The 25,237-nt window shown below is 47.2% G+C and overlaps 1 protein-coding gene and 3 non-coding genes across 4 annotated transcripts; all 4 read left to right on the forward strand.

Moving 5' to 3' along the window:
• Positions 1 to 380: 380 nt before the first annotated feature.
• Positions 381 to 452, forward strand: trnap-cgg (transfer RNA proline (anticodon CGG)). The gene has a single exon. It is a non-coding gene; the product is annotated as a tRNA-Pro (tRNA).
• A 133-nt stretch (positions 453 to 585) lies between these two features.
• Positions 586 to 657, forward strand: trnaq-uug (transfer RNA glutamine (anticodon UUG)). Its single transcript has one exon. It is a non-coding gene; the product is annotated as a tRNA-Gln (tRNA).
• An 11,032-nt stretch (positions 658 to 11,689) lies between these two features.
• LOC131104680 (uncharacterized) lies at positions 11,690 to 23,624 on the forward strand. Its single transcript, XM_078788647.1, is given in 6 exon segments — positions 11,690 to 12,314; positions 12,362 to 12,531; positions 12,854 to 15,211; positions 15,245 to 15,388; positions 15,470 to 15,520; positions 22,770 to 23,624. Coding segments are annotated over 6 exon segments (4,203 nt in total).
• On the forward strand, positions 20,119 to 20,199 carry trnas-gga (transfer RNA serine (anticodon GGA)). The gene has a single exon. It is a non-coding gene; the product is annotated as a tRNA-Ser (tRNA).
• Positions 23,625 to 25,237: the final 1,613 nt, after the last annotated feature.

Genomic DNA, 25,237 nt, shown 5'->3' on the forward strand with positions numbered 1-25,237 from the left:
CAGCTCTCTCCATCGACTCCATCGACAAAAGGCCAAAACCCCCCAGGCCCCATAACCAACAGCGCACAACCCAGTCAACTGTGAAACACCCCCATCAAGGCTGCCAACCGACCGGGGAAAGGTAAAGAAAACAGCATGGCAAAGCAGAGCGGCAGCAAACCTCGCCCGCCGTGACTGCATGAAGCAGATCAATGGGGGTGGGCGACCCCATTGTCAAGACTGCAAGGAGCAGATCAATGGGGGCAGTGGACCCCATTATCCTCTACCCAAAATTTAGACCACGAGTGCAGAGAATGCGGACTGTGAACAAAAAAAGCCCCTATCACTCGCCAGTGCAATATCGCCGGGAAATATGGGCCACAGGTGTTTGTCCAGAAAGGGGCTTGTTGGTCTAGTGGTATGATTCTTGCTTCGGGTGCGAGAGGTCCCGAGTTCAATTCCCGGACAAGCCCTCCCTGTCCTTTGACCTGATTACTGCTTTTTTTCTACACAATTCCCAAAACAACAGCATCAGTGAAGTTCTATCAACTCTAATGTAATCTGACAGGATGTACTTCAGGACCCGACGATGTCTGTACGCTTGCAGGTTCCATGGTGTAATGGTTAGCACTCTGGACTTTGAATCTTGTGATCCAAGTTCAAGTCTTGGTGGAACCAACTTGCCATACAGCAATCAAATGTTTGGACTGTGTTTTTCTTTACCAGTTAGTGTATTACTTATTTACTTGCTGATTTGAGTTCAAATACAAATCAGTGGTAACCGTGGATCAGGATGAGTTCCCCAAATGACGTGAATCTTTGTGACAGCTGATGTCAAGGATCAGCTGGCAACATGTGCATGTGAGGAAGACACTTGGTTTGTGAGCGGGGCTACACAAGTCTTTTCAGTTCCAGTTAAAAGCCAGGCACCTCACTAGTTCCATAAAGTACCAATATGGGCAGATTATCCAAACATTTCATAAGAATCTTTCACTTGGTGATACAAGCACCAAAATTGGCACAGATGACATTTCAGATACATATTTTAAGAAAAGTACGATATCCAACATAAAATGTAATATGGCTGCCAATTTTCAACATGGCCGCCAGAGCAAATTTGAAAAACATGTACTTGTTGAAGTAGAACTCAAATAAACACAATATTTTTTTATGGACAGAATGCCAAATGAATGTATTATAATTTATTAAATCCAATAATGTATTCAAAATTCCAATATGGACACCATTTTTCAATATGGAGCCTGACATTACTATAAATTGGTGTTTATATCAGAAAAGTTGTATGCTTCTAAGCTACCTGGTCACAAAGTTTACTTGTCCTCTGCTATGTATTTGTTACATTACTGTAACTTTCAAATATTAATGTTGTTGGTTTGTATTACCTCATGAGAGTGATGTCATAGCACAACCAGGGCAGACTGATGACATCACTGCTGCGAAACTCAGCATGGGGTTCAATGGGCTTGTAGTGTACTAAATGTAGTTGTAGTTGTAGTTGTATAATTACTAACTGTTGTAGTATTAAATAGGCAACTTAGTATACATAAGTGTCCCAAATGCTATCTAATAAGCCCAATATACATCTCAACTAGTATAGAAGTGTAGTCAGTTGTAGTGTAGTTGTTAGATAGTCGCGCCTGAATAGACAGGGTGTGCCAGCGCGGGAAAGCCGAGCCAAGGGTAACGGGGCTTTAGTTACCCGGAAGGTGTACAGATCGCATGGGATCTAAACAGCGTTGGATGAACGATCGGGCTAGGAGTAGGGGACCAAAGGGGAGAAGGTCTTGTCAAACAAACCCATCAACTTTGAAAGCCTACAGCCTTGCAATCATGAAGAAGCTGACTCCAGGATTTTCACACATGCCCTCCATGCAGCCAAGCAGCAGACAAAGTCTGTGTTGATGTGACACAGACATTCTTGTCATAGCAGTTTGGGTCTTTGAGTCTTCAAGATGCTGGCTTGGAAATGTTTTGAGTTGAATTCGGCCAGGGGCAGTCCATTAGATGGTTCCCAATTCATGACTTGGTGAGGAACCTCGGCCCAGAGAAATCCAGTGGCATGCTCTTCTTTCATGCCTTCACTGGCTGTGATGTTGTGTCAGCATTTCGAGGTAGAGGAAGACAACAGCATGGCAAACATGGGCAGTTTGTCCTGAGGTGAGCCCAGTGTTCAGGAAACTCAGCAAGTACCCACCTACCATAAAAGATGCCGACCTTGACATTCTTGAAAAAATTGTTGTCACTATGTGCAACACAGCAACACTACAAAGGTTGATGAGGCAAGACTGCACTTGTATGCTCGGAAACAACGGTCCTATGATTCCATCCCACCAACAACTTCATCGCTTGTTCAGCATGTCAAACGATCAACCTTCCAAGCTGCCTGCATGGGGCCAAGCAACGGTCTGCCAAATGCATTCTGAAAGCCCTAGCAACTGGGGCTGGAGAAAGCAAGGGGAATCCTGGGAAGTTTTGTGGTCAACCCTTCCACACATTGATCAGTCCTGCCAGCAGCTGACCAAATGCCGCTGCACTGGTGAATGTCAGGGCCCATGCAAATGTTATCGCTACACTCTGAACTGCACACAACTGTGTTCCTGCAAATGTAAAGAGTAAAACAATGATTCAGGCTAAATTCAGTTCAATCTATTGCACTTCTGTCATGAAGAATTGTGATACCATATTGGTAACTTCACTGAGACATTTATGCATGTAAAAGTCACATAATTGTCATTATATAGCTATAACAATTGATGATATTGAAATTTTGAATACATAATTGAACTCCTTGTGTCCAAAAACATATATTTTGATGTACAGATTATCACAATGACATTATTTTGTCATTATTTTAGTGCAAATACGATTTAGAACGTCTATGAATGGTGGCCATCTTGAAAAATGGCGGCCATTTGTATTTGAAGTTGGATATCGTACTTTTTTTAAAAAGTAGGTACCCTACTTTCACTTTTAGCTCCGACTGAAAAAGCAGGATGCCACCGTTGCAGCTGAAATAGCTCACTTGGGAGAGCGTTAGACTGAAGTTCAAAAAGTATCTGGTTCAAGCCCAGGTTTCAGAACAATCCCTGTTTACGTTGCGAGTTTTCAGTTTGAGAAGCCATATTGGCTGGCTGAAAGGACCTTAACTTTGTTATTCAAAAGGCCACCCTTTCTGCCAACGTTCGTAGAGGTTACAAGCCAAACCATTGACTCCAAGGGCACAAGTTTAGTCCACCGAAATCAAGGTGGACCCGAGGGTGGCTAGGGTGTTTCTTTCTAAACCTTTCAAGCCGCGATCATGATTTCTGGAACATGTTACTATATGAACTACAATTATCCCTACAAAGGAGAAATATTTGTCAATTTGGACAATTGTCAATCTGCCCCCACTTTGGACACATCGTCGTGTTTCATTGTTTGGCAACTGCTTTGTGACTTCCCCAGTCCCCTTAAAAGCCCCTTCCTCCAGGTTTCCATAGTGTAGTGTTTCCATGTTTGCCCTACACGCAAAAGGTCCTCATTTCGAAACTGTGTTTGATTTGTATGATTTGTTCGTAGCACCACACACAAACCAAGTGTGTTCCTCACATGCACATCTTGCCAGCTGATCCTTGACATCTGTCACAGACATTCGAGTCTGAAGGTCATTCAAGAATGGGGTTTGTTTTTGTATATTTCGAATGAAATGTTTTCTGCATGTTGAACAATTTTCCACAGGAAAGATATCTTTCAGACGTATCAACAAAAGTGCTAAATCGCCCAATGTGGGGCTCAAACTCCCCCGAGATTAATAATAATAATAATAAATAATAATATAATAATACATTTTATTTCAAAGCGCCTTTCAGGACACCCAAGGTACCAGTACAAAAGATATAAAAACACCAATATAAAATACAAGATAAAAGAGAACAAACAATAAATAAGAACATAAATGGGGGGGGGGGGGTCACACACTCTACCGACTGAGCTAACCAGGCTTTTTTACTCCACTAGATATCATTTTTGTGTTTATTGATGTGGCCATCCTGATGTTTGATCAATTCCACAGCCGACCTCTTTTGTCAGGGAACACAAAGAGTGAGAGGTTCAGTCATAGCTGAGAACTTTGGAAGTGTAGTCACCTTAAGTCAGGTCTGCTTTGGTGAACTTCAGAGGAATCGTGACCAGTCTGCATCAAAGCATTGTCTGAAATTCTGTGCCGGTTTCTGGCAATGATTCTTAATTCAGTTGTATTTGTATTTGAATTCAAATCTTTAAGTAAGTGTAAGTAATAATACTCTTACTGTTAAAGGAAGAAACAGCCCAAACACCACAACTGCCCCCAAAACTGTCGTCAGTTTTGTCGTCAGGGTTTGAACCTGCACGGAGAAACACTTTACCACTCGGCCACAACAACTTGTTGCTCAAAAGCTCAGAACCTCACAGATGATGTTGCTGTATATCAGTTGAAATGTAATGGAAACTGTTAACAACCATGAGACTTGTCAACTCATGAGTGGTTTTGGTCAGGGGATTTCACATGGATTCCCATGGATCTCCTGACACATTTTTGGTCTGAGGATTTCCCATGGATCACCACCGTCAGAAAAGTCTGAACCCAAAACTGCACGTGGTCAACAGGATTTGAACCTGCGCATAGAAATCCCTATGGATCTCAAGTCCGCCACCTTAACCACTCGTCCACAACAACTAAGCTGCAAAGAACCTCACGATTATGCCGTTGGATATCAGTCAAAGTGCAAGGTAACCTGCTAATTCACTCAGCAACCATGAAGATCCAGGCAATTTCACCTGGATCTCCATTGTCACAGATGTCCTTAAACCATAATTGCCCCAAAAGACCAGTGCAAGGAAGAATTCACACCATGACTGCCCCCAGAACCACACGTTGTCAGCAGGAATTGAACCTATGCTGGGAAACCCCAATGGATTTTGTAGTCCATCGCTTGCACCACTGGCCACAACAACTTGTAAGATGCACAGAACCTCACCAGTTATAACGTTGGATATCAGTCAAAGTGCAAGGGAAAGTGTTTGTCAATTCAGTAAGCAACCATGAAAATCCAGGCAATTTCACCTGGATCTCCATTGTCACAGACGTCTTTACACCATGACTGCCCCAAAAGACCAATGGTTAAAATGCACCAATTATTCTGTGTTATATCAGTACAAATGCAAGGAAAAGTGTTGGCCAATTCAGTCAGCAACCATGAGAATTATCAACTCATTAGTGGTATTTCGGCTCACATTTTGGGTCAGGGGATTTCCCATGAGGACCATGTGGTTTTGGTTAGGGGATTTCACATGGATTCCCATGGATCCACTGACACATTTTTAATCTGAGGATTTCCCATGGATCGCCACTGTCAGTGAAGTCTTGACACCAGGAGTGCCCCCAAAACTGCATGTTGTCGGCAGAATTTCAACCTGTTAGTTTGAAACTTAGTTAGCAATTTATTTAGGATGACCCATTGTGGTCCTTCCAGCTCACAACTACTTAGTGGGATTTTGGATGGTCCATCTTGGCCACAGACGTCCTTGCACCATGACTGCCCCAAAAAGACCAGTGGTTAAATAGCAAGGAAAACTGTTTGCCAATTTAGTGATATTCAGGATGACCCATTGTGGTCCTTCCACTCCTTGGCAGATAGCGCTTAAAGGTGACCTGAACCGTTTGATCAACCAAAATCCTCCACTCAAACCTGTCCAAATGGCAGCTCTCTGACCACAAACCGAACCGGGGCCGCAGCAGTGAGAGCACCAAGTCCTAGCCACGAGACCACCAGGCACTGCAGTGTAGCTGCACTCTGAAAGGCAGAGACGCTTAGACTCCAGCAAAAGACCCAAAATAGTTAGGAGACTGAACCTTCTATGCCAACGCTGCAGCAGCAGGGGAATTAGCTCAAATAGTAGAGCACTAGCTTAGCATGTGAGAGGTCGCGGGATCAATGCCCACATTCTCCAAAAATGATTTTGTTTTTTTGTGATTAAATGTTCCCAAGTACCGAACACGAATCCGGGCCCCAATCCCGATATCTACGTCAATTACAGCCATAGGTATCACCCTAAACCCAGTCCTAACTGCATTCTCTTGTCTAGCACCTTGTCTTGTCTTGTTGTGGGATCAATGCCCGCAGTCTCCAAGGAGTTATTTGCCTTTTGTAAAATTCTGTCAAAAGTGGCATTCTCAGCCACAGCGTGTTAAAGCCCACAACCTCAATGAGACACCGTGGCACGCTCGGCCGTACACACTCGCCTCAAAGCGACAAGACCTTCAATATCTCAGTTGAAAGAGCGGAGGGCTGTAGTGGTTCAAGCTGGCATCCTTAGGTCGTTGGTTCAACTCCGGCTCAAAGGACAAGCCCTTTGCTTGTGTTATGTCTGTCAGGAAAGAATGGCAATACTGTCTTGTCTGAAGGACCTCCACTTCCCTGTCAATAGAGTTTGACTTGATTCTTTGTCACATAGCAAACTGAGAAATTCTGATTGAGTGACCAATGCAGTCTGTCTATTTTAATACATTTTGTCACTGTTCATTTATGTTTGCGCTCCACTCTTGCACAGCACTTGTGTGGTTCCCAATTGGCAAACTGTGTGTCAATGACTTTTCAAAAGCACATTGCAGCTTCCATGGTCTTACACATTTGATCAGAAGTTAGGTTGATCAAGTCACAGATTTCGGTTAGTTTCTGCGCAGGTCTGGTGAAACACAGAAGCTCTGCTAAAAATATAGGCTTTTGCAAAAGCGTCAACCAGGATTATAGATCAAGAGATGACAGAATGCTTTTATGTGACAAGGAATCAAGTCAAACCCCATCAACTGGTAAGCAAGGGCCCTTCAGAGAAGACACTGTACACTGTTGTGATTTTTTGACGGACATGAATGGGGAACCAAATGGTCCTTCGAGCCGAATATCTTCCCAGTGACCTGCATCGCAAGTCCACTGTGCCTATGCAAGCATCGGTGGTTCAGTGGAATAATTCTCGCCTGCCACGCGGGAGACCCGCGCTCAGGTTTGTGTGTGGTGCTACACAACTCTTTCCAGTTCCAGTTAAAAGTCCGGCACCTCACATACTTTCCATAATGTACCAAGGGGTTGTCCTGCTGCCCTTGTATTTTGAAGGTAATAGGAGGCGTTTGCAAGTCTTGTCACCAAAGGCCTGGGTAGCTCATACTTTTGATCTAAAAGTGGGGGTAGGGTGAAGCTGGTCCAGTGTTTTCTCATCTTGGGTTGGAATGTCCCCATGCTGGTAACAGGTGGGGAATGCAATCCGTTGATGACAGAAAATGGATGAATTTCACTGGTTGAAGTCTCCAGCTACCATAAAAACGGTCATGGGCCACAAGCCTGTTCTGAATTCCTCCTTGACCAATTGACACCACATCAACTCAACAGCAGTCCTCGTTAATATAGTGGACAATATCTCCGCCTGTCACGTAGAAGACTCAAACAAAAACTGTGTGCTGTGGCCAACCAAAATTAAAATATCAAGGGGATGGGACATCAATACATGACTTTTATCAGCGGGGCCCTGTCAGATACTTTTATTGCTGCAGAAGATCTGACAGACCCTAAGATGCCGTTTAAAGATTTCAGTCAAACAGACTTCTTCCAGCAAGAGCTGGATGAGACAAGAAAGAGGGTGGAAGAAAAACAGCAGAAGAGGAGGAAGAGGGCGGAATCTCCTCCACCCCCTGTCCGAAAGTGCCTCTGCAAGATGCAGCTGAAGCAGGGCCCGAAAAGCCCCCACATCCACACTGGCTTCAAAGAAGTACATCTACTTTCCTGCCAAAGTGTTCGCCATCTATAGAGCGCACGAGATGGAAAAATAGATGAGCTGGAGGGAGTTCCAGGCCTCTCCTTTCTATGAAAAGGAGAAACAAAGGCGGCAAAATAAGTGAACAATATATTTGTTATTCATAACTGCTTACATGTAGATTGTTATTTATTTTTTATTATTGAGAGTGTTCTTGAGTGTGGCAACCTGATAAATAAATATTCTTTGTTACATTGCATTGATTTTGTATTTTATTTCAAGCACTGGTATCAATATAAGCCTGATGGGCTGGAATAGTTTGTAATGATATAGGGATTAATTGGAAAACAATAATATTGTGGAGAAGAAAAGGGTGACTTGACTGATGGCTTAGATGGGATTCAAACACATGACTTCATTTCTCCAAAGTCTCTTTGCTTGTCTGACGTCTGTCTCGCATCCTGATTGCCTGGCAGCAAATGTCAACAACACGCGCATGGCCATTTGCAAATACTCAAGTGCTTCACTCTCAGGTGGTCCGGTCTGTTATTTTTCAGGTGTCATTCTGAGTTCTGCCCTTTCACAGGAAAAAAAGCCTTTCATCCAATGTTCTCCGACTGCTGCCCGTACTGGACCAGTGAAGACTGGAGGGAGAGTATTTGTGTTGGACCACAAGCGCTGGCCATCTCCAATGAAGTCGGCAATTGACAATCTCCTTAATAAACACCGCAGGCACGAGGACATGATCAAGCTTGTGGTTCAGGAGTATGGCACTCTTGTCCACAAGTCCAGCAAAGACCCCAACAGCATGCTGCGTCCAACAACAAAATTGCATATTTCCAAATACATAAAACACAACAGTAAATTTCTTAACACATCATCTTCACTAAATACCAGCCCAGAGAAGCTGCAACATACACAGCAGCTTTGGCAGTCGCTAAGCACTACCACTGCTGTGCCTGCAGTGATACTGCCTGCAGCTATGGTTATTCCACCATCACCACCACCACCACCTGCTCATACCCTGTTGGAGCACCAGCTACCAGCTATTGCGTAATAAAAACAAACAAAAACAAAATCATGTCTGTGCTGTGTGAGGACCGGGATATTGAGTCCGAATGGGCCATATTCTGTGCCTCCATTGCTGAGGCGGCTGACCAAAGCTGCGGCCACAAGGCGGTCGGTGCCAGTCGTGGCGGCAGGCCCCAAACCCGATGGTGGACACCAGAGGTCAGGGCTCTTGTTAAGCTGAAGAAGGAGTCCTATCGAGCATTGATGGCTTGTGGGACTCCGGAAGCAGCTGACAGGTACTGTCAGGCCAAACGGTTCGCGGCGTCGGCGGTTATTGAGGCAAAAACTCGGTTGTGGGAGGAATTCCATGAGGCCATGGAGCACGACTTTTGGTCAGCCTAGAAGAAGTTCTGGCGAACCATCCGGCACCTCAGAAAAGGGAAGCAGTGCCCGGTCCACACTGTTTGCAGTGGAGACGAGGGCTTGCTGACCTCGACTGGGGATGTAGTTGGACGGTGGAAGGAATACTTTGAAAAAAAAAGCTGAAATACAGTGGTCTTCATCATCCAATACCATGTGTCAGGCAAAACTGTCTGCAGAAAAAAATAAAATAAAAACAGGGCCAGGGCCCACGAGGATGGCAGTGACTGAAATCAAGTCAGCTTTTGAGCTGGTCATGCCTAATTCAATACAGAAAATCATTCTGGAAATTACTAATCTAGAAATGAGGCATGTTTTTGGGGAGAAGTGGAAAGAGTTGGACAAAACCCATTTCGATGCATATTTGGGGCTCCTCATCCTGGCTGGGGTTGACGAGTCAAAGGATGAATCGACAGCAAGTGTGGGATGCAGCGACAGGCAGAGAGAGCTATATTTTGAGCCACAATGTCTCTGGAGACTTTTCACATTTTCTCCAGAGTGATCCGATTTGATAATCGAGAAACATTGGCTGGTAGACAGGAGAAAGACAAGCTGGCAGCTATTAGGACAGTGTGGGACAAGTGGGTAGAGCAGCTTCCACTTCTCTATAACCCAGGCCCTAATATCACAGTGGATGAAAGGCTGGTGGCATTCAGAGGTCGCTGCCCATTTAGGCAATACATGCCTTCCAAACCAGCTGAATACGGGATAAATATCTGGGCAGCGTGTGATGCAAACACTCGGTCTTTCAGAAGTAACAAAGTGGCGAAACAATAAAAAACAGTTTGGATATGTATTTTTTTGATGAAAAACAAGTGAAGTATCCTAATTAAGATAAGATAAATATGCATTTATTCGTCCCTCAGTGGGGAGATTTGCAGTACAGAATCAGTTAAGCAGTACAAAATACACAATATAGAAAAATAAACAATAGGAACAGCCCAAGTATTAACAAAATCAACAGTTTTCCCCAGAGTTATATACAATACAGTATGTAGATAATATGAAATGAGATGGGATATATGACCAGTCTATACACTGAGATCTTGTTAGAGTTAATATGAGGCATTATGGAAATACTTCACATAGAACTTAGTATATTGCATTTAGAGCCCTTAATATTGCACATGGAGGTTGATCAGATATTGCACAGTGAATGGGGTCTGGAGTAACTATACTGACTATAAAAGCAAGTATTACACAGATGTACATCACAGTGTAGAAGTCTATCGATAGCAGTGCTGGTTGTACAGCCTGACAGCTGCAGGAAAAAATGACCTGCGATATCGCTCCTTCACACACTTGGGGTGAAGCAGTCTATCACTGAAGGAGCTTTCTAGTGCTGTCAAAGTGTCCTGCAGGGGGTGGGAGTCGTTCTCCAACATGGATGATAGCTTAGCCAACATCCTCCTCTCTCCCACCACCTCCAAGTCAAGTCAAGTTTATTTATATAGCCCTTAATCACAAAAGAGCCTCAAAGGGCTTAACAAGCAGGCAACAGTATATTATAGACAATAGACGACAAACGACATCCCTTGATCTGAACCGCCATCAGGGCAAGGAAAAACTCAAAACCCATTAGGGATAAAGAAACCTTGAGAAGGGACCGCAGATGGGGGAATCCCCCTTCTAGGATGACCAAGCTGCAATGGATGTGGAGAGGTTAACATGTGACAGTTAAATATAAACAGAGAGTATAATAGTCCAGGTCCAAGATGTAATGCCATTAGAACAGTTGGGCAGCCGCGGGTCTTGAGATGATCACCATCCCTCTGCTGCAGCGCCTCCACAAGGTGGGCCACGTCAGATGTCCAGGTTCATCAAGGCAACTTCCAAACAGCCTCTCCTGGACCCCCCCTCCACATATGGGAGAGAGAAGGAGCGGCAGTCAAAACAGGCAGGGAATATTTTTAACTAAACGCTAAAGTATAGAAATGAGTCTTAAGTCGCGACTTGAACATTTCTACTGGGTAGCAGCTCTAATATTAACAGGTAGAGCATTCCACAACGTTGGGGCCCGAATGGAAAAGGCTCTAGAGCCCGCATACTTCTTTCTGGCTCTCGGGATAGTCAAAAGACCGGCGTGTTGTGAGCGTAGGTTTCTAGACGGAGCATAAGGTACAATTAGGTCAACCAGATAAAAAGGTGCCAACCCATGTAAGATTTTGTAAACCAGAAGCAGTACCTTAAAGTCACATCTTAAATGAACTGGGAGCCAGTGCAGGTTGGCTAGTATTGGAGAAATATGGTCACACTTACGTGTCCTTACGTGGGGGGGTTGTGTGGTGGACACTAGGGGGCAGGTCTCTCACCCAGTTGGTAGGCGGGTTGGGGGCGTGGTTTGATCCCTCTTTTTTGGCGCGTAAATGTTAGTGCTATATAAGATGTTCCATCTCTGTGATTGGTGTGGTTTTCTGAGCAGTCAAGAAATAAAGCTCTGCATAAGACAAACAAGTGAGTCTTTCCTGCAACAGCCACATTGGTGACCCCGTTGAACATGTTTCAAGAGGCGGATCAGTGTGATTCCTACTCGGCCATGTCGCCCCAACTCCCAGCCCCAGTGGTCGGAGCTGCAGCGAAGCTCCCGGAGTTCTGGCAGAGCGACCCGGCTTCGTGGTTTCAGCACATCGAGGCGCTGTTCCACTTGAGGGGAATCGCGACAGACGCCTCCATGTACTACATGGTCGTTGCTGCTCTTGATCAGACGACCACTCGCCATGTCATGCAGCTGTTGCGCGCACCTCCATGTATTGGGAAGTTCGACACGCTCAAGCAACTTCTGCTTAGGAGGTACTGTCTGTCACCCGCGGAGAGAGCTGACAGACTGCTTTCGCTGCCCGGCTTGGGCGATGGCACGGCCGCGGACTTGATGGACAATATGCTGTCGCTGTTGGGCTCGGATGACGGCGGGTTCCTTTTCCCGCACATTTTCCTGCGCCAACTTCCCCCTCCGGTACGAGCGGTGTTGGCTAACTCTCCTTGTTTGGCCGCGGGCGACTACTGGGGGTTGGCTGAGGACGCCGATCGAGTCCTCCTTGCTACGAGACGGTTCGCGGTGCACGGTGTGGAGGCGGACCCTCAGCAGACGGTGACGGAGGACGCGGACTCAGCAGTGGTGGCTGGTGTGTCTCAGAAGCGGCGCGGGAAGGACCTGTGCTTCTTTCACCAGCGGTTCGGCGCAAAGGCTCGGCGTTGTTCTCCCCCCTGCGCTTTCGCGGCTCCGGGAAACGCCAGCGCCGGCGTCCAGTAGCAGCTGTGGGCGCCGGTGAACGGAGTGAGCTGCTCTTCGTTAACGACTCGCTGTCGGGAAGGTGTTTCTTGGTGGACTCCGGCTCGCAAGTCAGTTTGCTTCCCCCGGGACGCACGGACAAGGCGGCCCGGGGCGGCCGGCCTCTATTAAGTGCCGCGAATGGCTCATCCATCGACACGTTTGGCTCAAGGTCGGTGACTGTTTGTTTCCACGGGCGTGAGTTCGAGTGGTACTTTGTCATTGCCTCTATAACTGTCCCTATTATCGGCGCTGACTTTTTGTGTGCTAATGGATTACTTGTGGATGTTGCCAATCGCCGTTTGATTGATGCTGTGTCATTTGCTACATTTCCGTGCAAGACGGGGGGCCCTTAACACAGCTAACTTTTTGACGTCGGGTGACGTTTTCCAGCGTCTGTTGGCGGAATTTCCGGCCTTGATCACACCATCTTTTTCTACCGCGGATACCTTACATGGTGTTGAGCATTTCATTCCCACAAGGGGACCGCCGGTTTTTGCGTGCGCTCGTCGCCTTGACGCTGCTAAATTGGTCACGGCCAAAGAGGAGTTCGCCATGATGGAGCGCTTGGGCATCGTGAGGCGGTCTAAGAGCCCGTGGGCCTCACCTCTACACATGGTGCCCAAGGCGGACAGGTCATGGCGGCCATGTGGCGATTTCCGCCGTCTCAACAATATCACCGCGCACGATCGCTACCCCATTCCGCACATTCAGGATTTTTCCGCCCGCCTGGCCGGGGCAACAGTTTTTTCCAAGGTCGACCTGGTCCGCGGTTATCATCAGGTCCCTGTGCGTGCCGAGGACGTGCCCAAGACTGCAGTAATTACCCCGTTCGGCCTTTTCGAGTTTTTGCGCATGCCTTTCGGCCTCAAGGGGGCGGCGCATACCTTTCAGAGGCTGATGGACTCGGTGTTGCGTGACCTCACTTTTGTGTTCGTCTACCTTGACGACATATTGGTGGCCAGTCCTTCGGCTGAGGAGCACCTGTTGCACCTTACGCAGGTTTTTCGTCGCCTCGATGAGCACGGCCTCATTGTTAACCCGGCCAAATGCCAGTTTGGGCTGCCGGTGATAGATTTTTTGGGCCACCGCATTTCATCACAGGGTGCTATTCCCTTACCGGCCAAGGTACAGGCAGTGGCTGACTTTCCCCGCCCGGCTACAGTCAAAGCGCTGCAGGAATTTTTGGGCATAGTTAATTTTTATAACCGTTTCCTTCCTCGCGCTGCCCACCTCCTGCAACCACTGTACGCAGCCTTGCGGCAGAAAAAGGCTAACAACCCCCTTGACTGGACCTCTGAGCGGGTCCAGGCTTTCCAGCAGGCTAAGTCCGCCCTCGCCGATGCTGCGCTTCTTGCTCACCCCGTTGCTGCAGCGCCGGTGGCCTTGACAACAGACGCGTCTGACATTGCCGTTGGTGCGGTAGTCGAGCAGCGAGTAGAGGGTGTGTGGCAGCCACTTGCATTTTTCAGCCGCAAGCTGCATGACAACGAGCAAAAGTATAGCGTTTTTGACCGGGAGTTATTGGCGCTTTACCTAGCATGCCGCCATTTTCGTTTCTTGTTGGAGGGCCGCCAATTCACAGCTTATGTCGACCATAATCCGCTTACTTTTGCTATGTCCAAAGTGACTGAGCCATGGTCGGCCCGCCAGTAGCGCCACTTGGCGGCCATTTCGGAATTCACGACGGACATTCAGCACGTGGCGGGCAAGGCTAACCCAGTTGCTGATTGTCTGTCTCGGGCACTTGTGTCACCCGTGCTCCTCGGGACAGATTTTTCTCAGATGGCCGCGGATCAACCCGGCGATCCCGATATCCGATCCCTTGTGTCCGGGAGCACTGTCCTGCGGCTTGAGGACGTGGTGGTACAGGATGGTGGTCCCACACTCCTCTGTGATGTTTCTACTGGCCGCCCCCGGCCCGTGGTTCTGGTGGGTTGGCGGCGCCGGATTTTTGATGCGATGCATTCCCTCTCGCACCCAGGGGTTCGAGCTTCTGTCAAGCTGGTCGGTGCAAAGTTTGTCTGGCCTGGCCTTCGGCGGGATGTCAGGGAGTGTGCAGCTGCATGTGTGGCGTGTCAGCGTGCCAAAGTCCACCGGCATACGAAGGCCCCCCTAGAGCCATTCCCGATTCCAGACAGGCGGTTTGACCATGTGCATGTGGACCTGGTGGGCCCTCTACCTCCCTTGCAGGGGTATACGCACCTGCTCACTATGGTGGATCATACCACCAGATGGCCCGAGGCGGTTCCGTTGTTTGCCACTGCCTCTGCTGACGTAGCCCGCGCGTTTCTATCGGCCTGGGTTGCACATTTTGGCACGCCGTCCGATATCACCTCAGATAGGGGGCCCCAGTTCGTATCGGAGCTCTGGTCAGCGTTGGCTGCATCCTTGGGTGTGCAAGTGCACCGCACTACAGCCTACCACCCTCAGGCTAACGGTTTGTGTGAGCGTTTTCACCGGTCTCTCAAGGCTGCGTTGCGGGCCGCGCTCACGGATGGCAACTGGGTCGACCGTTTGCCTTGGGTCATGCTGGGGTTGTGGTCGGCTCCCAAGGAGGACCTGGAGGCCGCGCCTGCTGAATTGGTACTCGGCCAACCGCTTCGCATTCCGGGCGAGTTTTTACCCGAGAGCTCTACTTCCCAACCGCGCCCCTTCGTGTCCAAGGGCCCTGGGGCCCCTGGGCCCATTAACCACTGTTTTCCACGTTCGTTCGTGCCACTGGACCTCAGTTCAGCTCGTTTTGTTTTTGTACGCCATGACGCCCACCGGTCTCCCCTTCAGCCCCCCTACGATGGTCCTTTTAGGGTGCTCGAGCGTGGGCGTAAAGGTTTTGTGCTGGATTTTGGCGGCCGCAACAAGCTTGTTGCAGTGGATAGGCTTAAACCTGCGCACATGGTGGCGGGGGAAGGGATGTTGCCGGCACAGGTCCCTCGCTGTGGTCGCCCCCCGAGGTCCCCGACCAACCCTGCACGGATCAGAGAGGACTGTCTTTCTTCCCCTTTGCAGGTTTTGCCCCTTCCTCCGGCTGATGGTCATCGCAGCCGTGGTGGAAGGCTGGTGAGGCCCCCTGTTAGGTTTTCACCTTCTCCCTAGGATTCCCTTCTGGGTGTTCGGGGGGGGGGGGGGGGGGTTGTGTGGTGGACACTAGGGGGCAGGTCTCTCACCCAGTCGGTAGGTAGGTTGGGGGCGTGGTTTGATCCCTCTTTTTTGGAGCGTAAATGTTAGCGCTATATAAGATGTTCCATCTTTGTGATTGGTGTGGTTTTCTGAGCAGTCAAGAAATAAAGCTCTGCATAAGACAAACAAGTGAGTCTTTCCTGCAACAGCCACAGCTGCAGCATTTTGTACTAACTGCAAGCTTTTGAGACTTGCATTGGAAGACCAGAAAGCAGGTTGCAACTAGGGTCTCTGAATCAGAAGTGGATAGAATAGGTCGTATCTTCGCAATATTGCGAAGATGAAAAAATGCTGTTTTAGTAACATTCTTAATGTGTTTATGAAAGGATAGAGTCGGGTCCAATATCACACCCAGATTTTTTACAGAGTCACTTTGGGAAATTATACTATTATCAAAACTCAGAGTGGTGTCCTTAAACAGGCAGCTCTGTTTAGCAGGGCTGAGTAAAAAGTTACAGGACATCCAATGTTTAATATCAATGAGACAAGCCTCCAAATTAAAGCAGTCCTGCGGGTCAGTTAACTTTAGTGGGACATATAGCTGAGTGTCATCAGCATAAGAGTGAAAGCTAATCTCTGAAGTCATATCATCACAAACGACACGATGCGTCCGATCCTCAAGATAAGATCTAAACCAAGAGAGTACCGGACCAGTAACACCAATATATGTTTGAAGGCGTTCCAGTAGGATAGAGTGATCGACAGTGTCGAAAGCAGCACTGAGATCAAGTCACAACAATATTGTAGATGTGTCACAGTCCATAGATAGAAGAAGATCATTTGTCACTTTTGCAAGGGCTGATTCAGTGGAGTGGTTCTGTCACGCTGCGCAGTGACATGTTTTGTTACCTTGTGTGTCGGTTTGGGGGGTACGCCCGGTTCATGTTGTTATTTGGACTCTTACTGCTCTCTGTGTGTATCTGCAGTTGTGGACCTCCTTTGAGTTGGGCAGAGCTACCTGATGGGCGCAGCTGCTGCCAATCAACATCACTTCCGGTTCCCTTCTTAAGGCACTGAGCTGCGGCAGGAGGGTGCTGGATTATTCCTTTGTGGACGTTACAGGCTAGCTCCTAGCTACGACCTTGCTCCTGTGCCCCTCCAGCGCTACTCACGCCTCGGCCACACACCCTCCTACCCGTCCGGTAGCCCGCTGGCCTCTAAGACTGCTCTTTGTTCTTCCTCATATTTTGTGTTGTGCCTGCATGCACCCTTCCACAGAGGCCCTCTTTTGTGCTTCGTCGCCTTTCGTTTACTGCGTTTCGCTCACCTGAACAATTAAAGCAGCTTCACCTTACCGGAACTTGCTGTGTCCTGCATCTTGGGATCCACCCTCTCTGCCACACGGTCAGATCGTGATAGGTTCATCCTGAAACCAAACTGAAAAGGTTCAAAAAGATCACCCAAAGCCATGTGATCATTGAGCTGTTGTGCTACAATTCTTTCAAGGATCTTGGACAGAAATGGGAGGTTAGACACCGGCCTATAGTGGGAAATACTCCTGGGGTCGAGGGTTGTTTTTTTCAGCAGGGGTCGAATCACTGCAGTCTTAAAGCAGAGCTGTCCTGTTCCGGGTGAAACCCATGAACTCGGACTCAGAGGTGCAGTTTGACCATTTCAGCTGAGTTCTGAATTTACCAGTTGATCAACATTTCTACCCTCGACTATGGTCATGAGCTTTGAGTCAGCACGGAAAGGATAAGATAGTGGGTAAAAGCAGCTGAAATGACTTTGTTTTGTCGTGCGGCTGGACTTTCTCTTAGACATGGGGGAGAAGCTGTGTCATTCGGGAGGAAATTGGACAAAAGCCACAACAGAAATGGCATGTCAGTGTAAATGAAATGAATCTAGAAAGTCTGTGAAGATTAGTACATGGCAGCTCAGATTCAGTGCATGGGGGAATTAGCTCAAATGGTAGAGTGCTTGAACTCTTGCTTTACCCTACTGGTTGTTGCAATCGTAATCTTGCTCAAGGTTCAACGTGGAATTGTGACATACAAAACAGGAACTCTCCGTCGGGAAATCAAAATTGTTATACTGTTATTACTTTAGGCTGTTTATATTATTTATTCTTAAATAGTTATTTCCCCTTTGCTGCTGTGCAATGTAAATTTTCCCACTGAGGGATGAATAAAGGTATATCTAATCAAATCTAATGAACTACAATTCTGACAGTTGTTGTGGTGTCGATTGGCCAAAGGGAATTCAAAACAGAGGCTTGCAGCCCATTACCGTTTTTGTGGTAGCTGACGACTTCAACCAGTGAAATCCATCCATTTTCTGTACCGCTTATCCTCATCAACGGACTGTATTCCCCACCCGTTACCAGCATGGGGACATTCCAACCCAAGATGGTTGGACCAGGAACACAGCCACATACGTGGCACAGACACAGCTTCATTGCTGACTGAATTGGCAGTTTCCCTTGCATTGCAACTGAAAAACAATATAATCGGTGAGGTTGCAAGTTGTTGTGGCCGAGTGGTTAAGGCGATGGACTAGAAATCCATTGGCCTTTCCCTGCGCAGGTTCAATAACAAAATGACAAAAAATATTTGTGTTATGGTTCAGTGGGAGGGGCATACAAATCATTGCCTATGTGCCCCTGGAATTGGAATTGTTTTTATGATTCAACAGAGGATATAAATGAAATGGTTTATAGTTTAAATGAAGTCTCTTATCCCAACCAGGAAAGTGATTACATACCCAAACAACAAGCCTTGGGTAACAAAGGATCTCACAGCGATTATTGTATGTGAGGTGGTGCAGTGTAGCATGGAAGACCGGAGCCCACACACGCCCACCGCACTACCGACCAAACGAGCGGGGCAAGCCAGCACAGCACAGCACCGCCCGGAGCAAGCCGTGGGATACAGGACCGGCATGGCAACCAGTCCTGCCCACCAACCCCCCAGCGATGGCAGTTTTTGAAGAGAAAGCCTATCCTGATCAAGGCCAGATTGAGTCATGGTCATGGGCCACGAGCCTGTTCTGAATTTCCCTTTGACCAATTGACACCACATCGCCTCAGCAGCAGTCCTCAGTAGTATAGTGGACAGTATCTCTGCTTGTCACGTGGAACACCGGGGTTCGATTCCCTGACGGGGAGTTCCTGTTCTGTATGTCACAATGTCATGTTGAGCCGTGAGCAGGGTTGCGGTTGCAACAATCAGTCGGGTAAAACAAACCCTTCTCACATGAACTCTGACTCTCATGAGCACTGACGTCTTCTTGAAGTGCTCAGCCGTGTTGTACAATCTGACAGTCCTTTGCTGCATTCCAGTTGAGGATAATGGACCTGACCAGGAAAATGCCACCTGTGGGATTTCAAGCAGTGCCTTCTGAGAGAAAAGAGTCTTAATCTGGCGCTTAAGACCAATCATCCACACCACCTAAAACGGTGCCCTGATCAGGAAGAAACTGTGACCTTGTGAGGTTCGCTGACAACGGAGGACACTCAAAAGGAGCCGGACAAAGCAACACACTCCTCAGCCTCCCTGGGAAAGTCTATTCCAGGGTGCTGGAGAGAAGGGGACAACTGTTGGTCGAACCTCTGCTACAAGAGGTCCAATGTGGTTTCCGTCCTGGTCGCGGAACACTGGACCAGCTCTGTGACAAGTTGTTAAGGCGATGAACTAATTAATTGGGTTTTCCCCGCGCATCAAATCCTGCCGACAACGTACAGTTTTGAGGGCACTCTTGGTGTCAAGACATCACTGATGGTGGCGATCCATGGGAAATCATCAGACCAAAAACATGTCAGGGGATCCATAGGAATTCATGTGAGATCCCCCAAAACCGTGAGCTGCAATACCACTCACGCGTTGACAAGTCTCATGGTTGCTCATAAAATTGGCAAACATTTACCATTGCATTTCAACTGATATACAACGACATAATCTGTGAGGTTCTGCGTTTGTGACAATTTGTAGTGGCCGAGTGGTTAAGGCGATGGATTAGAAATCCATTGGGGCATCCTGGCGCATCAAATCCTGCCGACAACGTACAGTTTTGGGGGCACTCGTGGTGTCAAGACACCTGAACAAAAAGGTCAGCCAGAAGGACCACTATGGACCATCCTAAATCCCACTAAGTCGTGAGCTGGAAGGACCACAATGGGTCATCCTGAGTATCACTAATTTGGCAAGCAGTTGTCCTTGCAATTTAACCACTGGTCTTTTGGGGCAGTCATGGTGTCATGACGTCTGTGACCACAATGGATCATCCGAAATCCCACTAAGTAGTTGTGAGCCGGAAGGACCACAATGGGTCTTCCTAAATAAAGCTAACATGGGTTCAAACTAACAGGTTCAAATTCTGCCGACAGCGTGCAGTTTTGGGGGCACTTGTGGTGTCAAGACGTCTGTGACAATGGAGATCCAGGTGAAATTGCCTGGATCTTCATGGTTGCTGACTGAATTGGCAGGTTCCCTTGCATTTCAACTGAAAAACAACGGTATAATCGGTGCGGTTCTTTGCAAGTTGTTGTGGCCGAGTGGTTAGGCGATAGACTGGAAATCCATTGGGGTTTCCCCGTGCAGGTTCAAATCCTGCCGACAACGTACAGTTTTGGGGGCACTCGTGGTGCCAAGACTTCACTGACGGTGGCGATCCATGGCAAATCCTCAGACCAAAAACATGTCGGGGAATCCATGAAATCATTTTCAGTCATGGTGTAAGGACACCTGGGACAATTGAGATCCAGGTGAAATTGCCTGCACTGTAAAAAAAGAAACTCAAAATTTAAGGGCAGCAAACTTCAGTAAAATTTCAAGTTGGACAATTAAACTAAATATTTTAAGTTTTGCTTCTGAGGTTGTTCAACTTTGAATTTAGACTTTTATCAACTCAACAGTAAGTTCGGCTAACTTAAAATTTTACATCGTAATAACCTTTGGTCTTTACTTCAGCTAACTATCCCCTAAGTTGGACTCGCTTATAATTTGACATTGTAAGAACTTTTAATTATTTGTGCTTGCTTCCTCCTAAATTCTAACTTAAAATTTTACATCGTAATAACCTTTGGTCTTTACTTTAGCTAACTATCCCCTAAGTTGGACTCGCTTATAATTTGACATTGTAAGAACTTTTAATTATTTGTGCTTGCTTCCTCCTAAATTCTAACTTAATATTTTACATTGTAATAACACTATCGTAATCATACTCATATTAACTGTCCAGTATATAAGAATTATAAGAATAATTCAGGAGGAATTTAAACTTGCACACTGCAATAGTTTATAATGTAGCTCAAATGTGTAATTTAGAACCAATAATGTATAATCAAATGTATAAATAATTACAGATACATCATATACATTCAGATCCTTTGATTTATTTATTCTGTACCAGCATCAAATCTCTTCCAACAGGGCCAAGTACATGCAAACTAATGAGACCCAATTGTCCAAATAGTAGCCGTTTACTTGTGCTATATTGTCTACTTTTAAACTTTGAGATTGAATAAAAGATCAAACACGAGTCATGGATACAAGACCACACAGAATCAGTATGCTACACAACTATGAATCTAAAAAATATGTTAATGAGGTTACTGAGCACCATAACGTATGGTCTTAAAATATCAAGCATAGGTCCTTTATACAACACCATACAGAACCCATATGATACACAAGTGTGAATCTAAATCTACCGAGTGCACGAACTTCTGGCCTTAAAATACCAAGCATAAGTCCTTTATACAAGACCATACAGAACCTGTATGATACACAACTAGGAAGCCAAAGCATAAAACATGGTGTTGGCTGGACAGAAGGGAACTTTTAGAGGTCAACAACTTCAGATCCAGAACTTGGGGATTCACTGAAGGAGTTTGTTTTTGAGAGATCTGACCTTTGCAGAGAGGTCTGTACCAAGTTCCATGAAAACCTTCTGAACAGTTTCAAATGTGTACCTGAGATCCCTCGGGTACTTGAGGTGTAAAGCATAGATCAGTCCAAAGAGGTAAGCAAAAGCAGTTGGCAGGTCAGGGAGATGTTGAAGGACAATCTTTTCTTCCACAACAGCAGCAACACTCACACTTTGAGGCTCTCAGTTGTCATCATCCTCTAGCATGGTGAGGATACCCACAGTGAGGCCCTTCGTCTGCTCCACTTCTAGGTCAGTGTCCTGGTGTTAACAGACAGGAAAAGACCAGCACATGATTGAAAGACATTAGTCATCGAAATACTGTGAATCAAAATAAGCTCCATTATTAAATAAACATATTTTCCCAAATAGAACTAATTATGAGCTTAACATATTAACTAGTTCCACACCATACCCCACAATCAAATTTTTTTTTTTTTTGTGATGACAGAAAAAACTTTATTCTGGTAAATCTAAAATCAGCACACAAAGGGAATTGTATCTGCATTATCTTTTACCGCTTCTGTATATATCTATTTGGACTCAGGGACACTCATTCAAGAAGGGCTGCACTACTGCCACAAAACAAGTTTATGATCTGAATTATGCAACTTAAATCAAACATACACCATCTATATTGGAGTTTGGTCATTTGGTCACAATCGACAAAACCTGAGGTAATAAGTGACAGAAATGTTTAAAATAAACCTATATCTATCCAAATCCTACACTGGATTTGTAGAACATTCATTTTCATTGCAATGCATAAATAATCATTTCAAATAGGTTCTCTGTCAGCAGATACCATCAGCAAGGCTAACTGGCATCAATAATCAGCTTCTTTCCTGTGGCTCGTCTTTATTACGCTCATGAATGGAATGTCCAATGCAAGCACTGATGGATTATTGTCAGTCCTTCAAGAATGGCAGATAGACCTTTGGAAGTTTCTTTGAAGCAGAACAAGACAATTCCAAAGTCAATTCTAAGCAAGACAATCATCATGCACAATTTTTCCCAGAATGGTGCAGCCTTAATCTAGTGAAGACAAAAAAGGCGCCAAAGCAAAGATATGCATAAATGAAGCTTCCGGTGAGCATGACAGTGTCACAGTTCTGTTCCTGCCTTCTCCTGGTCTGCGTCTCCATGTTTTCCAGATGTCCTGGAGCGGGCTGGAGGCGGGAGGACTGGGCACACCTGAAGCCAATCTAATCATCTGCCCATTTAAGGCCGCCGCTTGCCGATTAAGTTGGCTCTACGCCACCAGGCACAACGTCTGGGGAAACAGGAGGAGCAGCTCAACGCCTTGGGCTCCTGCGTTCAGGTCCTGGCCGACCAGCAAGACGCACGCATGAAGGCACTTGAGGCTCAGCTAAGCGCATTGGTGTCCGCCTTGCAGCGCGACGTTCCCGTCACCACCCCCCCGGTGCCCCCCGAGGAGCCCGCCGACCTCCCGCCGACTTCGGACGTCTCCTTACCTGCTCTTGGCGCGCTGCTCTCCAAGCCGGAGAAGTTCTCCGGTGATTCAGGGGAGGTACGGCCGTTCCTCACCCAGTGCGAGCTCCACTTCGAACTGCAGGCAGCGGCTTTTCGCTCGGAGCGAGCGCGAGTGGCTTTCGTCACCTCCCACCTTACTGGAAGGGCTGGAGCTTGGGCCACCGCTGAGTGGAGCCGCCGTTCTCCCGTCTGCTCGTCATATGCCGCCTTCTCCCAGGCCATGGAGCAGATCTTCCAGCGAACCCCGCCGGGGCGCGAGGCGTCCCGGGCTCTCCTACGGCTACGCCAAGGCTGCCGCAGCGCGTCCGACTACGCCATCGAGTTCCGGGTTCTGGCGGCAGAGAGCGACTGGAACCCGTCCTCCCTCGCGGACGCTTTCTTCCTGGGCCTGTCGGACAACATCCGGGAACGTATGATTCCTCTGCAGACTCCATCCAACCTGGACGAGCTCATCGCCCTGGCCATCGGGATAGAGAGGCGCAGCAACGACCACAAGGAGGACCGCCTCCTCCAGCACGGACGCCTCCCCGCCGGCTGCTATCGCCGCGAGCACGGGGACCGCTCGCCGCCGTCGTCGCTGCGGCCCCTCCCCGCCATCTGGGGCCCAACCCTTGACACCCCGTGACAGACAGTCCTTAATTACAGTAGAGATGTGAGTTAAGAGACAAGTGTCACGCCCTGTGTGGGTTCCCAAGTGACAGTTTGGGTTTGAGTTTCCCGTCTGGGCTTTGGTTTCCTTTTTGCACGCTCTTGTTTTGTCTTTGTCTTTTGCCTCGTCTGCCTCCGTTGTCATAGTCACCCACACCTGTCCCTAATTTGAGTGTCTGTTTAGTTCAGGTGTGTGCGTCTCCCTGTGTGGGATCATTGTTAGTTTGTCCTTCTGCTACCTGAGTTGCCTTTTTCCTACTGCTGCAATCATAGCAAAAATAAATATTTTTACCTGCTTTCGGTCCTGCTCTCTGCATCCTGGGGTCGCACCGCAACACAGACATGCTGAACCGTGACAACAAGACTGACATGTCCGCCCTGACTATGACCATAAAGGTTTGAAGGCACTGCTGCCAGATGTGCTCATTTGTCACCTGATGGCTTCAGTTTCTGGCAGCCAAGACCACCGATAGCGCGACCGCAGTGGCACCGAATAACCACTTCCAGCTGAAACTCCTAGACGATTTGGCACAGATTTTCTTTGGGGTGGTGCTGGTGGAGTTACCCAGCATCTTCTTGTACATGGCCTGTTCTGCTCCTCTCTGCTCTGAGTGTTTCTTCACCAGTTTGGACAGCTCTGTATGGATTGTCTTGTTACTTGGTTCCAGCTTTAGTGCCTTTTCAGAGTTTGAATGGCTTCTGCATATTCGCCTTGCAGGACCAGCACCTTGCCCGTGCGGAAGAGTGCTTTGATATTATTTGGCTGGTGAGAGAGGGCCAAGACACACAATTTGAATGCTGCCTCATAGTGATCCAGTTTGAGCTCAGACGCAGCCATGTTATTTAGACACTTCACTTTCACATCAACCAACTCGCTTTCTTCCTCTGGACTTATATCAAGTTTAGAGCTGAACTCGGTAATCTGCAGGACGATGCTGTAAGAGTTGACAGCAAAAGCGTAGTCACCCCGCTGGTAATGCACATTGCCTCCTTCTCTCTTACAGCTGGCCAGGGCAATCTTTTCCACTGGAGGCAACAGCTCTAGGTCTGGTGCATCAGTGGCTTCCTTCAGTTCTACTTCGAGGGACAGCTACGCATTGGAGGGGACCTCTGGTTCAGAACTTCCCCATGTACCATATGCATATTTTGCGTACGTTACGATGAGGGCCTTCTCTCCCATTTCCATGAGCTGCACTGTGAGATCTAGTGCCTGGATAATATCACCATCTCCCAGAGTGAACAAGAGTTCCTGCTGTTCTTCCACCAGTGTCCCATCCGTCCGGAATGTCTTCAGACAAATCTCACAATAAAAAATTTAACCCCCATACACACATGAAATGACATTAATTAGGCTATAAAAAGTGGTTAAAGTCAAGGTGTTTCTTTCACAGGTAGCTTTTAAACCTTTCAAGCCTCGTTTGTGATTGTGAAAAGCCCATTATTTCTGGAACATGTTATATGAATTGCAATTTTCCCTACAAAGGAGAAATATTTGTCAATTTGGACAATTGTCAATTTGCCCCCACTTTGGACACGGTGTCGTGTTTCATTGTTTGGCAACTGCTTTGTGACTTCCCCAGTCCCCTTAAA

The sequence above is a fragment of the Doryrhamphus excisus genome, unplaced genomic scaffold, assembly GCF_037039965.1.
Source record: "Doryrhamphus excisus strain RoL-2023G ecotype Guam unplaced genomic scaffold, RoL_Dexc_Guam_v1.1 HiC_scaffold_24, whole genome shotgun sequence".
NCBI classification, from domain to species: domain Eukaryota; kingdom Metazoa; phylum Chordata; class Actinopteri; order Syngnathiformes; family Syngnathidae; genus Doryrhamphus; species Doryrhamphus excisus.